General features: G+C 34.5%; 1 protein-coding gene across 3 annotated transcripts; it reads right to left on the minus strand.

The window, feature by feature from the left end:
* Positions 1-210: 210 nt before the first annotated feature.
* On the minus strand, positions 211-13,914 carry LOC107434796 (nuclear pore complex protein NUP107). Of its 3 annotated transcripts, none has more exons than XM_060819600.1 (25): positions 13,755-13,914; positions 13,234-13,443; positions 12,162-12,532; positions 11,469-11,538; positions 10,906-11,021; positions 10,449-10,480; positions 10,186-10,311; positions 9,475-9,633; positions 8,157-8,249; positions 7,911-8,078; positions 7,530-7,628; positions 6,950-7,185; positions 6,810-6,867; positions 5,926-6,014; positions 5,400-5,531; positions 4,407-4,529; positions 3,928-4,026; positions 3,633-3,821; positions 2,734-2,908; positions 2,445-2,598; positions 2,124-2,326; positions 1,837-1,978; positions 1,295-1,455; positions 1,086-1,202; positions 211-565 (listed from the first exon to the last, which is right to left on the minus strand). In XM_060819600.1, exons 2-25 carry the CDS (start codon positions 13,299-13,301, stop codon positions 494-496), a joined length of 3,252 nt encoding a protein of 1,083 aa, XP_060675583.1. In that variant the 5' UTR covers positions 13,302-13,443; positions 13,755-13,914; the 3' UTR covers positions 211-493. The 3 variants fall into 3 exon arrangements, with proteins under 3 accessions (XP_060675583.1, XP_048335879.2, XP_048335881.2); XM_048479922.2 differs by lacking the exon at positions 13,755-13,914 and adding an exon at positions 13,532-13,680; XM_048479924.2 differs by lacking the exons at positions 7,530-7,628; positions 13,755-13,914 and adding an exon at positions 13,532-13,683.
* Between the last annotated feature and the right edge of the window lie 3,994 nt (positions 13,915-17,908).

Genomic DNA, 17,908 nt, shown 5'->3' on the forward strand with positions numbered 1-17,908 from the left:
TTTTTTTTAAAGGAAATTTTGTACCTTGAAAAATTGGTAACACTTTCAGTTATGTAGAACCAACAAGGATGGCTTATGGCTAATTAATTTAATGTTACTACACTGTTGTTTTACACCCCCCCACAAATAAAACAAAAAAATGTTAATACACCATTTGCAATGATTGCATGTTTTTTGACCATGTATGATAAAAAGGGTGCTAAAAGCATGAAAAGTATAACTAGAATGATCAATAAATATGAAGAAAATGAAAATAACACACTTTCCGATAATAATTATAAAAAAAAACCCAAAAAAAAACAAAAAAACAAAAATTACTATAAAATTTATACACAAGGAATATTCATTCTTTTTTTCTTTTTTCTTTTTTTATACATCCATATCAGCGTAATAAAACACCTCTACCACGGTAACATAAAATTGCTACCGTTTCACAAACTTGTCAGGACCTCTCACTAAAGAACCAGAGAATTTCCTCGACCAGCAGCAATGATCAAGACGAAATTTCTTCCTCCTGAAGCTCCATTTGGCATATCGAGTATTCCCTCTCGAACAACAAAAATTCCTGGACAAGAAATAGTGACTTTTATAAATCAGCCGATTCAAGGTCTTCTACAAGAAGTAAAATTTCAAGCTTGACAGCAATTCCTGACTGAAGAAATAAGCTTAAGACTACAAATGCATAGACTACCAAAATGGAAACTTTCAAGGCAAGTACATGCCCCGGCAGTGCATCTTGATTATTTCAAGATTTAAGCAGACTGGTATGGTACTGCAATAGGGGATTTATAATCCACTGAAATTTGGCGTTTCGATGGTGAAATATGTAATTTATGGTAGAAAAATGGCCTCACAAGGAAAAACAGACATCAACTATAATATAAACATCGTTGGGTATGAAAGTCTAATTGTTCAACTGGTTTTGTATCAAGACACTACCATGTCAATTGCCTGTTAATTTATTCAACTGCATGCATACATTTCAATGCAGGGAGTAACATTGCAAAAAAGAACACATGGTTAATACCTCAAACAAACGATTCATAACTTGTTGAACAAATAAGTTAGACTACTTATTAGCTTACCTGCATTTGCTGCTGACTAAACAAATGAACGAACCCAGAGTCGGGACAAGCAACTAGTTCAATCAATTCATCATGGTTTTCAGGAGGAATACCAGACTCCATGAGTGAGACAGAGACCTGCATATGTGATAACCATAATATAACATGTAGAAGTCATAATTCATAGACTTAAAAGGAAATTTATTAAAATTTACAAGGAAGAAGCTTACCTGCATGGTTCTAAGAACAAGTTCTGGAAGACAGCACCTGCGGCAAAGACCCCGCACAATGTATGTTGCTGGGCCATCCAAAGAACCTTCTTTTCTTGAATACCAAGCATCTAATCGGGAAATCTCCATTGTAACTCCAGCTTGAAATCTTGGAAGCTCACCTACATTAGAAGCAAAACAACTCAATCACCTTGGAATCTCTTATACACTGACTGTTAAGAGTACACTTTTTGTTTCTTCAAATAACTTCTCTTTTACTGATTTTTTTTTCTCCTAGCAGAAAAGCCCATTCATTTTCTTTTTTCTTTTTTTTTAATATTATGAACAAAAGCTACAATTTTTTCTTAAATCTAGAATAGATTATACTGTCTTTGCACGAGTTATAGGCTCTTGATATTTACATGGATATCTAAAGAATTATACTAGCATATTTGTGATTTAATCAATTTTGTTCCTTTTTAGTGGGTGCAATTGCACATTGACAAAGTAATCAAATAATCATGCAAAGTCCACTAGAATTGTAGCTTGAAAGTACTTCTTACCTTTGAAGCCAGCAGCCATGATAGCACCTAGAATCCCACCATCATTTGCTTCATGTGGCCCAAGACCATCACCAACTGTTGCCAAGCAGCGAAGCACCACCTCAATGCAGTAATTATCCATCGATGATATGGAAACATTCACCTGCCCAACAAAATCCATCACAATTAGCAATGGCAAGGGTAACAAACAGAACATACCAAATTACCTTACAATTTAATCATTTTACATACAGAACCACTTTTTTTTTTTTTTTTTTTTTTTTTTTGGGAGGAAAAGAAGAACATACCATTAGTTGCCGATTCAACACAACTTCCTCACTCACTGAAGAATAAAGGGCACTCATTAGTGTAGTGCACACTGTGGCATCTGGACACATACATTCACCAGAAGGTAAGCAGAGCGTTGCAGTGGCGTGCAATTCAAGAAATACAGGTTCCAATGCTTCATTCTTAAACTCTTCAGCCAACACTAACCAAGGATTTTCGTTTCCTGCAGAAATAAAAGTAATTTATATGTCACTAATCCTCAAACAAAAGAGCACACATATGATAGACCAAAATCCAGCATTCTTGGTAAAAGCTTAGATCTTGTAGTCAACTCAACTTACTTAGTAGCAACAAGAGAGATGAATTCAGAGTCTCCTTGGCAGCTGAAATGGCTCTTTCTGTTTCCTCCAATGAGAGCTCAACGGAAACCTCTGCATTCTCTAATTCAATTTTGAGCCAATTGCGATATGTTGCATCACACGAATAGTACTCATTCTATTTGAGAAGAGCAAAGATACTAGTATTTAGAGGCTTATTTATCAGACTAAAAACAAGATACAGTTAAAACTGGAAGTCTGGAAATATTATGAGAGAGAGAGAGAGAGAGAGAAACATAAAATTGAAGCATACCCAATCCTGGAACTCTTTCAGATTCTCTGAAACATTATAATCCTCCAATGCATCAGAAGATTCTGAAAGTTGCTTCAAAGGCTCAGCAAGAATGCTAAGTATTGTATGGGCACCTACAGGCATTGCTGGCACTCTCCACATGGAAATCAGGGCAAACTCCCTAAACAATATGTTGCTGTATATGAACAAGGAGAAAAAAAAAATGTCAAAACTATAATTGTCAAGGAAAAAAATAAAATATGAAAAACAAAAAATGGAAACAGAAAATGCAATAAGAATGAATTAATTGAGAGAAACAATGATAATGCATTCAACATATATGCCAACAAGAGTCTCCTGCTAGTACTCAATAATTAGAGAACCTCAAATTTATTGTCACACACAGTTTAAATGCAAAACTTCTAAACAATTACCTTATCAAGCCAACAAGTAGTAGCATGCTAAAACCATAAGATTTTTAACCCACAGAAAATATTCAATTAATCCTGAAAGTTGGTCCTATTCGGTTTCCACTTTCAAAACTGCTTTCTGTCTTTTGGCTTCAAACGTAGGTCAACCAAATCACATTTCTTTATTTAAAAAACCAATTTCTAAAGATAATGAAAAGGTAATGAGACCAATGGTTTTTTCCCATCTCATCTTACTTCTCTCCTATTATTATATAAATATTGCATTTTATATCTTTTTAGCTCTGAAAATTCTTATTAATTTCTAAGCAAATATATTTTTCATTTTACAAATCATCAGAGTTCAAATCTGTTTTAGAATTCATTGAATCATATGAAAACCTTCTTTAAACACAAAACAAGCTTTGTTGTACATCATTCACCAGAAACGTAGATTCATGTCCCATAAATCTTACCCTACAGCCACACTACACATTATATTATATCAATTACCTATGTATTAATGCTCGGAGAAGAAGTTTTGTGCTAGCATCTTTAACATTAGTAATTGTAGATGGGGGTGTAAAGCAAAGCCACTGGATAACCATAGCTTTTTGAAGACTTTGCAGCCGGTGCTGCTCTGCAACATCTGATAATTTTTTAAACTTAGCAACTTTGATTTCCCGAGATCTTATTAGAACCCTGTGGAAACAGATTGTTAGAAACAGAACAACATTATATATAAATCAGATAAGTTACATTCATCGTACCACAAAATCCAGCCATGCTCAAGAAGAAACATAAGTACCTCTCAATAATTTCTTCAAAGCTTCCTTTTGAATCATCCCCAGAAGAAAATGGTAAGTATTCCATTGCAGAAAGGAAGATCTTATATTTAACATACAAACTGTTGAAAGACACAAGAATAATACAGAACAATAATTATCAAACACATCTACACAAGAAGTAAGAAAAATAAAAAATCATATAAGAACAAGACATAGTGGTACAATATAATATAAATAAACAGGATTTATTTAGTATTAAGCATTGCTAGCAAATTAGCAACATGTTGAAGTTGGGTAATGTATACCACTTATACAAGATGCAAACAATCACTGCAAAATATCCTACATGTAAGAAATAAAATACAAACATAAAAATTATATAGTAATTTTTTATGCACAAATCTTAACATCATGATTCATGATTACAAATTTAAAAGAAAAGGATACCAGAAGAACACTCATGAGAAACGTAACATCATCAATATAGAATTGTTGTTACCTGCTGTTCAGTCTTAGTTCCATCATGTGCACAAAAAGGTCAATGCAACGATGCCTTGCAAGTTGAGAAGCATATATCCCCACCAACTCCTCATGTTGCTTTGAAAAGAGAAACATTGCATACCTGGAATCAGATCATCCAATTAAATTAAGAAACAAAACAAATTTTGCATTGCATAGGTAAGATAATAGTCTTTCATCATAGACCATAGATCCTAGTTTAATAACTACTAGAGACACACCATTAGAAACAAAATTTAATCCAAACTTAGCTCATTCAAGGGCCCTTTGCAGCAAACACCTCTACATGGAAGCAATGACAGTGTGAGATGCATACTAGACACTGACAGATCCACACATACTTTCAAAAGTATCACACCTCCAAATATAGAAGAAAATTTTCCAATACTCTAGGTATTGAACATTTTTAGATGGTTCAAGTACAAAGATGGTTGCTATTAAAATTTGACAGGATAGATCTAATAAGTGAAATCACTTATTTGCAACAAATTTGCAACACAAGAATGCTGACAAAGCAATGAAGGAGATGGTAGACAAACTATCAATTAATATAACACATTTGATCAAATTTTTCTTATTAATAAGAATTCATACCAGTTAAGCAACTCTAAAACTGCTATGCAGACAAGTTTGGTAACTTAGGCTTCTTTATAAACCAAAAACAAAAGAAAAACAGAGAAATGCAGAAAGCAGTGAATTTGGAGTTTGGACCAAGGATGTTAAATAACCAAGTTACTGAGATGTTTCTTTACCAGTAACACAGATTCAGTTGAGTAAATGTCTAGACATTAACCTTATAAATATCATACCACGTTAGCTCTTATACTTTCAGTTCAAAATATTAACAACCTCAGGCTGATTTTTTGCAAAATCATACGGAACCTCCACTTTTTTTGTTTTAAATATGGAACTCTACTTGTATACCTTAACACAATGCAGGTACACAAGGAACATGACTTGCAGAACAACTTACATGTGAAGAATGAGATCCCCAACAGTCATAATTTTCTCTCGGAAAGCATCCTTCATTTCATCATGAAGTAAGTACCTAAGCACCAGAACTAGGTGTGCACCAAACCGAATCATTTGAGGATCTCCATGAGGCCTGATATAAGACACAATGTCCATTAGTCAGTCTGGTCAATTGGTCAATAAACCGATTCTAAGCAACTGGAATAAAATGTTAAAATTTATTTCTTGGGAGTATACCCAAAAATGTTCCTAAATAGAAAACAATCACTGGTCGACCCCATGCACCAAAAAATACTAAAACATATCAATTTAAAGAACCCTATGCAAATATATGATCCATCTAATAACTTGCAACTGACACTAGATGGTTTTCTAAGCCATCTCAATTAAAATGGGCTTCCAGCATGTAAATCGGAACCAATTTGTCTCTTACTTTAGTCACAGTACAAAATGTTGCAACAAATTTGAAGGTCATCTTCAGACCCAGAAAAATAGCATCCAGATAATGGAAACTAATATACAATTACCTGAAAACATTTGGATCATCTTCTGTAGGTGCTATCCATGACCATATAAGGTCTAGAAGACATGGTATATCCCCTGACATTAGTATCATCTGTCAAACAATGTGTGACCAGAGAGGTCAATCTAGGGAACCACAATAAAAATGAGACTCAAAAAGATTGCATCCTTCAGACAATGGTTGTTTCGTAACCAAGTTAAATTTAATCATGATATATTAAGTAACAATACAAACCAGTGCACACGAAATGGGGCAGTTGGGAAAAATAAAACCATATCTAGGTAAAAGAACAATGCAGATATTACATCATTCTTTAAAAAATAACATAATAAGTTGAATTCATTCCTCTTTTGAAAACAAAAGTGAAGCATGAAAAACCTGAAACAAAACAAAATAAAGCATGCCCAAATGCACTATACACACATAACAATCTCAAATATAACTGAAAACAGGTATATTGCCCAATGGCTGCTGGAGAGATGACATCAAGCTAGGTTCCTCCAAGTGATTGAAAAGAATTCATAAACCATTTTCCAGCTAATTGACATATTATTTATGACTAATTTAATACCAAATAACAATGTACAAATAATTCCTTTTCGTAATTCCTTTTCGTTTTGTTATATTGATTCGTTCCTTTAATTGCAAGATAGAACATTCAAGAATTTTAGTAAGAAGAAAACACTATCAGGAAGAATACTTTTCTGTGCCCCTGTGCCTACAGGATCCCCTATCAGGGCTGCACAGGTAATCCCAACTAGAGGTCCACTAACATAACTAGTGAAAGTTAAAATATTCTATTCAGCTTTCTTGCATGTAAAATTTCTTAACAAATAATGGAAATCTAAGCCTACCCAAACTAATTTTCTGTCTCTATTCTGTACATACCTCAATTTGACGTTGTTGCTCCTTGCATCCTCGAGTAACATTTACATGCACCATTTCCCTAATTCAAATCAATTAAGCAATTCATTAGGCAACAGCTCAGGGAAGAAAATTTTAGTGTTCAAACTAAATTGAATATATACCCTGAATGAAGTTTCTGAAAAAGATCATAAAGTTGCCGTGGCTGCTGGTTGTAAACTTGCAGTGGCCAATTTTCTGGTCCATTTGAAGGCTGAAAAGAATGGTCACCGTTAGCAGGACTCCTATCACTTGTATCTCCAGAGTTTCTAAATTGATCCAGGCTCCCCGGTTGTATGTTAGCCAATTCCAAATCCACCTGCACATCTAGCCATGATTTCACCATTGCCCAGCACGCCGACTGCAAAATGCATTTTGTATATTAAACAATTAATAGCAGTACAAGTAGTAGATACAATACTAATACTAATCAAGATGATATGTAACCACCAAAAAATTAAAAACATTGAACTGCCAGATGAAAACCATAAGAATAAAGCAACAACTTAGATAGGAACATTAGAAGAAACCTCTTGTATCAACCAAAAATAAAAACATTTAAGGTCATCTTGTTATCATAAGCAAGTAGACCTAAGCCGGCTGAAGCACTAATAAATGAACCCATAGGACTTAATGTTTGAGCAATGATATGAGATATATATATTTTCTTTTTTCCCTCTTTTTTGTGAAGAGAGGGGGGGATACCTCCCAGTCAGTGCAAATAGGAAGCATGCGTTGTAAGTTGCTACATTGGGCAGCATATACAGCTGCTTCAAACTTCCCTCCATCTTGCTCTGCAATTTTCTTCATGGACAAAGAGGTGGTGTTAACTTGATTCATAAAAGAAAATTGTAACAAACAATCTAAAGAAGCCAGTAACAATGGCAATTATGTTTGGACTTAGATTATGTGTACAAGCACAACCAGAATAAATATAAAACATACAGTTCTGAAGAGCTTCTGAAAAAATGCATGCAACTGATAACAAAGTCCAGAGATATATAGATGATACAATTCAGAATTGAACATGTTTGAAACACATTTCACAGAAACAATAAAAATGTTTGACCAAGTTTTTAACTCTACCTCAGATGCACAATAAGAAGCCCATTTCCAGAGATGCCATCGGTGAGGAATGCCACTTTCCAGTTCAATGGCCTGTAAAGCTCTAGTCTTTCCATTTTTCAACAAAGCTTCAATAGAAGGAAATTGGTCCAGTCCTCCAAATGGGCATAAAGTTGCAGCTCTCCATGGCTGCCACATCTTAGCATTATCAATACAGCAACTCAAAATATAGACTACAGTATCAACTTTGCCACTTTCAAAGCTTACTTGTCCTGCTGATCGACAGAGATCACATGCCTCTTCTAGTCTTCCTGCTCTTAAAAGAGTCCAGACATCTTCTAATAGAGATTCATCTTGTTTCTGTTTGGGCCAAATCATAAATGTCATTTTACAGGATAGCACTAACATTTCAAAGATTGTTAAGGTCTATAAATCAGAAAATAACATTTTCGTGGGCTCCTATAGGTAACATTCACCACTATGAGCAAAAATACAAATCAAAGTTTGACTAGAAGTATATCGTTGTCTCTAACCAGAAGGTTTGGGTAGAGGGGTAAAGAATTGTTCTGAGTAAAATTCAAAATTCCCTCACCTCCTTTTTATAGTACACTGAAACATCTTAAATAAAACTTCTTTTTTTTTTTAATTTTAAATGCACTTAAGAGGCATCAGGAAAAACAGAAGCTTTATAACGTTATATGACCATTATTCTTTCAAACTAAAGCTTACATATACATAAATTGATGAGAAACAAAAACTGTATTGAAAATAAATAAAACTTGCATAATTGTAAAAGGACTGGTAGTCCATTCTATGTTGACAGGGCAAAATTAAAACCAACAAACAAAACCTATTATGAAAATATGATTATCAGTCTCAAACAATACACTTTAACTTCCTTAAAAAAATGTTCTAAGAGTTGCTTGAAAACATGTGAACTTGATATCCATAAATGAAGCAAAATACATTAGTCTTTCACAGCTCACATCTATATGTCCTTTTCCATAACATACTACAGGCTATTCTTCATATGTTCACTCCATCTTATATTTCAAAACATTTTTGGGAATTCCTAGGAACATTGGATTACAAATGTTATGCAATGCATGTGTAACACAGCTCCTTCTCAAAGAATTAACTTTTTCAACAGGTTAAACTGCCCAGTGACTCTCATATTATGTCAGTTTATGATTTAAAAATAGCTAAGTTCTCTTCATGGATAAAAGAAAAGAATTAGTTACTACATATTATTTCACATGCCATGTTTTCCTAGCATCAGTTACTTAAAAAAGTGCAAGTTATTATATTGGTATGATAAGGAGCCAGAGAGTAGAGTTTCAATGAAACAACAAAATTTGCACACTTCACCAGATGCATTTAGCTTTGGCTCATCACAAAACTGGAAAGGTAACACATGGATTCCATTTCAGCAAACCCACCGACAACTCTGCCTTTTTGGCCATAGTTCAATTTATCTTTTGCTATAGATTTACTGTTATTACCTCTTGCATACAAACAGATACACAGGATAGCAAAAGATAAACAAGTTCAAAGGAAATCCATGCGACAACCACAGAGAGGATACTTTGTCATCAGGTAGTTGATGAGCATGTTCGCGCGTTGGAGCATCAAAATCCAAGTGATGTACAGTGTTTGTATTAGAGGCTCCTTTCTTAAGAATCCGTTGAGTGTGATGCCAAATTCCAGAGCTAGGGAGATAAGTACCCACATGTGATCCTCGTACCTGCACGTTTTGATAATTTTACACATTACAGAATTCTTAAAACACAGAAGGCTGAAATATTGAAGCTCCAGGATGTAAACACACATACTTGCTTAAGTGGGCCTAAAACAAAATGTGAAATAGTAATAAAATAATAGCATTAGCACAACATAAATCCATAATATCTTAGATATCCAAACATGCTTCCGATGTCAAGTTATGTAAAGAGTCGAATGAAACATATGGAGAATCAATAAAAACATGCTTGCACGAGAAACATTTAGCTACCAATCCCATTATTTCTAGCAATTCCTTGAGATGCAAACAGGAAGAGGAAATTGTTTCATTTAACATCCAGACCCATCAAAACAAATGTTACTGCTGAAGTTCCTACAAAATTTCTTACCAAATTTTAAGAATGAAAGGGATTCATGACATTGAGGAATAGCTTTACTATGCATCCAATAACACAACAGAAGCTAAAAAGCCTCATGAAAAGAATAACAAATTACAGCAGAAAATGAACTCAAGCATTTAGTATATTAAACAGAAGAATGCAACAGAAATGGTAACCTTGCTGTCTAATTCAAGTGCTTTGGAAGCTAAACCTTCTAGCCATTGAACAATCCGCAGGCATAATTGTGCTGTATGGTCCTGAGCTACAAACTGGCAAGCCTCCAAATGTGATGTCGGGGGCAACTGTCATGAGTTAAAGTATGTAAATGAGAATATAAACTCTTCCATGTTCTTCTAAATGTCTTTGAATTTCAAAGAAAAGAAAAATACAGACACAGACATAACTTAATAAAAAAATACAAAGCAAGAAAATACATCACCAGGATGAGCTCTTTGGGGATCTCGTCAGTCCCTGCAAGGAAAAGAATGACTGTCATACATACAAACCTAGTGCCTTATAATTCACAAAATCCAGAAGCAACCAAAATAAACATAAATTATCCACAGAATACCAGATACCCATTGAAAAACCTAGCATGTCTATCAATCCTCCAGTCAAGCAATTTACTCTCAGAATAAGCTGATTTTAGGAACAATATACTACATTGAATATACAAAAGAAACACATGTAAAATATCACAAAACGTAGTAGGATTCTCACAATTACAAAATATTAGAATATACATGCATGATATGAGATATGGCAAGCAATTACATAATCACATCACATTCTATTATGTTAGAAATTAAAATTAATAAATGAAGAATCTGCATCCCTCATACATAAGCCAATTTTTTATTTGCAGAAAAAATAAATCAGAGGTAGTGATTTATTACCTTTACCATAAAGGTACCACAAGAGGGACCAGGAAGCAGCCTCATCAAGCAAGAGCTGAGCCTTCTGCCTCATCAACTTATCCTCTACGGCCCGATGTTGGATGTTAGACCCATACCTAGCCAATACATGCAATCAAACAGCAAGAAGGAAATTAATATTATATTTCCAGCAACAGTGTATTCAGGGATTACAGCTTACCATACAATATATAATTTCAAAACAAAATTTTCTCTTTTTTAAATTCTTTTAGAAGTTTGTTCACTAAAAAGAAAATGTGATCGCTGAATGAACAATCAAAATTGTTATGAATGCATGTTACATAATTGTTAATTTTATTGTGCTTGATGTAACATAGGCTCCACATACCACAGGTCCAACTATCATTGCCTTGTACTAATTTATTCCCAAAAATTAAGTTTCTTATCAAAGAAAGAGATAAGCAATGCTTTAAACAACTCTGTAAGTATCAATATACCAATCAAATATTACGTGAATATATGTGCACTTGCTATGCTAAAGATTTCAAACCAGCTTGCAAGTTTCCTCAGTGATAATGACAAACCTAATTGAATCAGACACATTTCGGCAGGATCTCTCAAATCTCAGTATTAGGTCTGGTATAGACATCAAACCTGCAAACAAATTCACCAAAAACTAAATAGCATGGATACTTAAAATGAAATGTAAATCCTGAGCAGGAGCAAACTTCAATAATAATTTAAAAATAATTTGAAACCAGTTAATCAATGACCTTATAAACCACATGGATCTTAGTAAAGAGTATTTGTTTGACAATATTATTGCCTAAATCCCTAATTTCACCTACACCAATTAGTATGAGTTTTACCAAGAAATAACATGTGTCATGGTCTAGAGACAAGGACAGGAAACAAATCTAGATTTAAATCCAGATGGTAAGCATTTCTGTATTATGAACAAGAAAAGAATTTCTTAGAGGGGTTATTTCATGCAGAAACTGTGAAAGATACTTGTATTTTAAAAGGGACTATGTAATAGAAAGAACCAATAGAGTGAACATATCAAGGGAAACAATAAATTATCTACTAGTTACAAGGGCCAATAGAGAGGACCAGATGTTGTAAACAGGGATACCCAACCCTATAATGTGGCTCAATAATTTCATGCTAACCAAAAAAATTTAGCAGTGCAAGATTATCAAAAGAAAAAAAATAAAAAATAAAAAATAGAAATATAATTGAATGCATTGTCATATAACTCAGTCTGCTTAACACACCTTGAAGAAGAGAAGAATCAAGTAGAGATGCAAACAAAGTAAAGGTTGAATCTCCACCATCTACCAATGCCTCATCCTCATGTTTACAAGCTTTTAATGAATGACGGACTGAATCAAAACCGAAATCCACCTCTGGGACTTCATGACCATCAACAGACAAACTCCTTTTCAAAGCAGAATATGTCTTTATAGGCGTTCCTTCTGAGTAAACAGCATCAAAGCTCTCAGCCTCTTGTTTTATATTTTCTAGAAGAAGTGCAGCATTGGTTGGGCTATGGATACTCTGGTCATCATATAATAACCGGGATCCACTGAACTTTGATGCTGAATTTTTTTGGTGGGGGGATACGCTTGAAGCTGAGGACCTCTTCCTGCATATACCAAAGTTTTAAGGACAAACAAATATACATGAGAAAGCCAATTAAATGATACAAAAATGAATCTCGGAAACTATACCATAGCTGATAAGTCCAAAGTCAAATAAGTATTAGATTCAGAGTTCCAAAAAACCAATGACAATAGACAGCAGAATCCTTATAGGAGTAAGCAACACCAAGATATACCAGCATGTAGTAGAACACCAATGAGGATACAATGAAATACAAATTAGACTGTAACCAAAAGATTATAAAAAATAAACAATAAAAAATGCAAACCCGACTCTTCTGGGTTACCAAAAATAAAAGTGCCCTAATGTTTTTAAAAAATTGGGTTCAGCTCTGTTAAATGTTTCATAAATTTAAAATAAAGAGCTTAAGAAGGCAAATTTATTTTTTATAAAGTTCATGCTTAATTAGATTCAAAACCTTCAGACCTTCATATCATTACCTTAACACTCTAACCAATCAAATTTAGTTTTTTTTCTTTTCTTTTTTTCTTTTCTTTTTTTTTTCTTTTTTTTTTCACTTGGGACATAAGTCGAATGTATTTTGATTCTTACCCACACGCATTTCAAATTAAAGAATGCCATTAAAACGAAGAAATCCCAGCAAAAACCCAATAACCATAAAGCTCAAAAAAAGAATAATAATAAAAATAAATAAATAAAGCAAGTCTCTATATGGAACCGCACCCGTAACGGCGAAATTGCTCTCTGATAGTGAGGTCTTCGGGGTCGAAGTAGCTGGGAGAAGTATCCATTTCGACGTCCAAATTAGCTAAAACAAAGCCGAGCCAGACCAGCGAGGTGAAAAACCCTAGGTTCCAGTGGCAGTGACACGAGCTCTCTCTGTTGCTTAAACCCAAGAAGGGGCTTATTAGTGAGCGGGAAGGCCCAACTTGACTGAAAGAGAGACTATGGTCAGTAGAGTTATTCTCCAACCCACCCCACCACCCAAAAAAACAAAGAAAATTACTTTGTTCATTTTTACCACATGTTTTTGGCACTTCGCCAAACGTACTTCTTCCCGTCTTTCCTATTTTATCCCTCTAGAATTTTATTGCTCCATGCGACACAACTCGAAAAACGAAAAAATCGAGATTTGGAATTTCTGTCTTCTTTTTCAATTTAAATTGGACATGAAAACGTACTCTAATTGATTCCCCAAACAAAAAAAATAAAAAATAAAAAATAAAAAATAAAAAATTATTTACATTTAGATTCTTCTATTCTCGGGTGATGCCCGTTCGTGAAGGAAGCTTAATTATCAACCTGAAGAACATAAACAATGGCGATGAACTATGTTTTTAAAACTCTGAAGCAGTTTTCATGTTCAGCCTACCAGTTTATTGAAGAATATCTTCCCGTTTAAATTCATACCCTAACTCTGAAATTTTCCCTAATATAAATTGAATTGGAGGGATAAACATAAAACCATAGCCAACAGCCTAAAAAGGCTTTAACGGCTGGCGGAAAAAGGTTTTTCCAAAACATTAAAAGGTTAAAATTGTAATAGCATAACAATTTGGCAAGGAAATAACGCGGGCCCTTTCCTAAGAAAACTAATTTCGATCGTTGTTAGCAACTTAATACATTACATGAGCATATAATTTAATTTTTCTAATATTTTTAATCAAATATATTGTTATTTTGTGTTACCATATCCTTAAATATCAAACTAGTTTTTGTTTGCAAGTTCGCTGCTAATCATCAAGGTTTAACGCCAAATTATTTATTCCATCATTTTCAATTTTCTAATTAAATAAATGTTTAAAAAATAAGTTTTTTTTTTTTTTTTGAAAAAATGTGCCTTTGACAATTTGATTGCAAACAAGAAACTAAACATAATTTCTAATAATCTTTCCCATAGTTGTTTGGCGAGTTCATTTACTAAAGAATCCCACTATTTCTTCAAGAAAAAAAAATATGAAATAAAGGAGTTAAAATAATACACAGGTTTAACATTTTGAATATTAGACAAAATCATGATTTGGTTTATGGTTGTTTTCAAGGTGAATTGGTTTGGTATAAGTTTTAAATTAATTCTCAAACTTTGATGTAAACAATTTATAGTCACAACATTAACTAATGTAATTAATTAGATCCCCTATGTACTCACAAACATCTCCTATTTCATTGATCATGCATACATATGAGAATGAATCACTGACCAAATACAAGGAACTAATTGTAAGTTACCAGCAAACCTTTTGAAAATTTGAATTGATGTTTGGTTTTATAATCACATTCACTTCTCTTTCTTAAGCTAGTCACTTCTCTTTCTCAAGCTAGTCACATTATATACAATTAGAGTCCAAGTGGACCTTGCTTTCTCTCTTTATCAGCTGATTCATTTGTAGGTTAGAATGGAAAATTTTGTACATTTAAGGCTAGCTTACAAGATAGAGCTACACCAGCATTAGTCCAAATCACCTCTTACTTTCCAAGCATTTACATTTTAGGACCGCTGATATGCACTTCAGATACATTTCTTTCTATTTTGAAGTTTGAAAACATCTGTAATTTGAGGCACTAATGATTAAGCAATTATGTTTTCTTCACAAGCAGGATTCAGGAAGGAGATATTATGAGGGCAATCCCTCACAACGTCGATCCTTTAAGCCATCCAAGTCCAGCAACTCGATCTAAGCCAGATCTAGTTATTTGATAACGCCATCCACCAACTGATCTCTGACGATTAAAGCCACTTATTCATCCTCTCCTTCAAATATGTTACAAATTCATCAATCAAAGCCACCACCCATTCCAATTGTGGTTGTTCTTAGCCAACTCTCTCAATCTCCCACTCCTAAAGCCTTCAATCTCTCACCTCTTGCATCTCTAAGTTCAAATCTAATTGTTTTCAGCATGTTTTTTTTTTTTTTTAATTTAGATTTAGGCATTCAGATGTGAGATGTAATTTTATTTGAGTTTTTTTTTTCTTTTTATCTCTTTTTTTGGTCTTACGTATTTGTTTTTATTAGTTGTTATAAATCAATTAGTTTGAATGTGTAAATCTGTTTTTTTTTTTTTAAATTAATATAACGGGGAACAGAGGGTGGGGAATAAGGTTACCACAATTTTGCTGATACGCATGTCACCAAGAATTATTTTTTTCCACTTAGAAGTTTCGAATAAATGCTTGTCATTTAGTTTGATTTGACAATCAATCATTTGATTGATCAACAATCTCCACAAACAAGTTGTGGATGTGGAGAAGAAATTAAGAGAGTAGCTGTTTTGTTTTTGCACGCCTAAGTGTGTAGAAATATCAAAGCAAAGGAACAGTCACAAGTAACATGTTCAAGTTGAACGTGTGTGTGTGTGTGTGTGTGTGTGTATATATTTATACACATATAAATATGAAATCTGAGGTTGGAAGCTTGATCCACGTAAAGGTGATCAGGAGAGTGGAAGAACTGGGAAGAACTGGGAGCTGCGGGCCATGGTTTTACTCAGCCTCAACCTACAGATAATTCTCCTTTTCTTGGGCAACAGAAGGAAACGCATAGCCGGGAATTCGGTTCGAATTGTGCTCTGGTGTGCATATTTGATGGCAAATTCGGTAGCAACTGTTGCCCTTGGTATCATATTGGACAATCTTGAAAGTCTAGTAGAAGGCGTTGGTGGAGATGGAAGACTACTGGATCCGAATGTTGAGCTAACTTCATTCTGGACACCATTTCTTCTGTTACACTGAGGAGGGCCTGACACCATTACAGCCTATTCCATGGAAGACAATGAAATGCGGTTTGAGGCACCTTCTTGAATTAGGAGTAGAAATAGGAGTGGTGCTGTACATTTTCCTTTTGTCGTGGACTAGTTCTCGACTCTCCATTCTGTCCATTCTAATGTTATGTGCAGGAATTATCAAATATGGGGAGAGAACATGGTCTCTGAGGTCGTCAAGCATTGAAGAATTCAAAGCCTCCATGATGACTCAACCTGACCCCAGTCCCAATTACCCCAAATTTATGCAGGAATATGCCTTGAAACAGTATGAGGGGTTCTCGGTGACAGTCGAGAAGATAGATGAGGTCCCGCCGCTATTGATATTTCTGTACATGCACATGCAGACAAGCTGCTACCTACAACTTATGAACGGTTACGAGGTTTTAAGAGTCTTTTTGCAAATCTCAACCTCGGTGCTGATGATCGAGAAAATAGTCAGTCTTTATTTTCCAAAATTAGGATTCATGACGCTTACAATTTGATAGGAATGGAACTTGGATTTGTGCATGACAGGCTCTATGGCAAGGCATCACTGATACATTCAAAGCTAGGATGGATTCTCTCGTCCATCAGTCCCGCACTGGTGTCGTGCTGGTTTTGTTCTCACTGGATGACCACAAACACTGCTCAAATATTGATTTGATCATCAAATACCTACTGGCGGGTGCTGCTATCCCTTTAGAGGTATATCAAATATTCTTATGTCTCTCCTCTGATTGGACTGATCTCTGGTTGAACAAGCACTTGAATATTGGTCAAAATTCATCTCATGTTTGAGGCTGCCAAAACCTCTAAGGTGGTTAAAATCCATGGCGCAGTTTAATGCATTAAGCTTTTACCTCAAAGACAAACCCATGTGTGGTGGTGCAATACTGAAGCTCCTTTACCTTAATGGGGTGCTAGAGAAACATCACTACACAAAGTATAGGGAAGTATCTTACGAATTGAGAAAACTGATTTTTAAGCATCTCAAAAGCAAGTCTGAGGATGCATCGAATGTGGCAATAACGACAACGGCACATATCAGGAACTTCATTTCCTACCAAGGAAGCCGAGTACTAGAATACTTTGGTCGTAGTGAACTTGAATGGAGTGTCAAGGTTGATTTTGTTCAGAGCATTCTTATCTGGCATATTGCTACATATCTCTGTTACAAGGAGGATTGTGATCTCTGTTACGATCAGCATTGTGCAAAACCTTCGGGCCAAAGCTGGGCAAAAGGTTACCGCAATATATGTTATATATCCTAGTCATGCATCCCACCGTGTTGCCAGTGGGAATTGGGACGATAAGATTCAAAGATAATGAAGCTAAGGTCAAAAGATTCTTTCAAGAATACAAGCCCACCCATGAAGATAAATCCGTAGCCTGTAAGATGTTGCTGAAAGTGAATACCGCAATTGAACCTTATAAAGTGTAAGATGTTACTATATATTTTTATGCTTTTTGGAGGGGTTTTTGGCTGTATTAAGTTTTTACCAGCTGTATTTGCTTACCTCTTGTATTAATCTTGATCAATAAAAGTTTTATCTCTCTTTTTTCATGGTTTTTCTGTGTCAAAGGTTTTTACTTAAATCTGTGTGTATTTGGTTTTTATTCTTCTATTGCTATTGTTTTGATCTATTTTTCATAACAG

Source organism: Ziziphus jujuba, chromosome 1, assembly GCF_031755915.1.
Source record: "Ziziphus jujuba cultivar Dongzao chromosome 1, ASM3175591v1".
Classification (NCBI taxonomy): domain Eukaryota; kingdom Viridiplantae; phylum Streptophyta; class Magnoliopsida; order Rosales; family Rhamnaceae; genus Ziziphus; species Ziziphus jujuba.

What these genes read in the sequence shown, in the direction of transcription:
- LOC107434796 (XM_048479922.2), bottom strand. An exon ending in CACTTGAATTAGACAGCAAG is followed by an intron (nt 9,634 to 10,185) that starts GTTACCATTTCT and finishes CAAAACGTGCAG; the next exon opens with GTACGAGGATCACATGTGGG. An exon ending in TTGTTCTTAGAACCATGCAG is followed by an intron (nt 1,203 to 1,294) that starts GTAAGCTTCTTC and finishes TCACATATGCAG; the next exon opens with GTCTCTGTCTCACTCATGGA.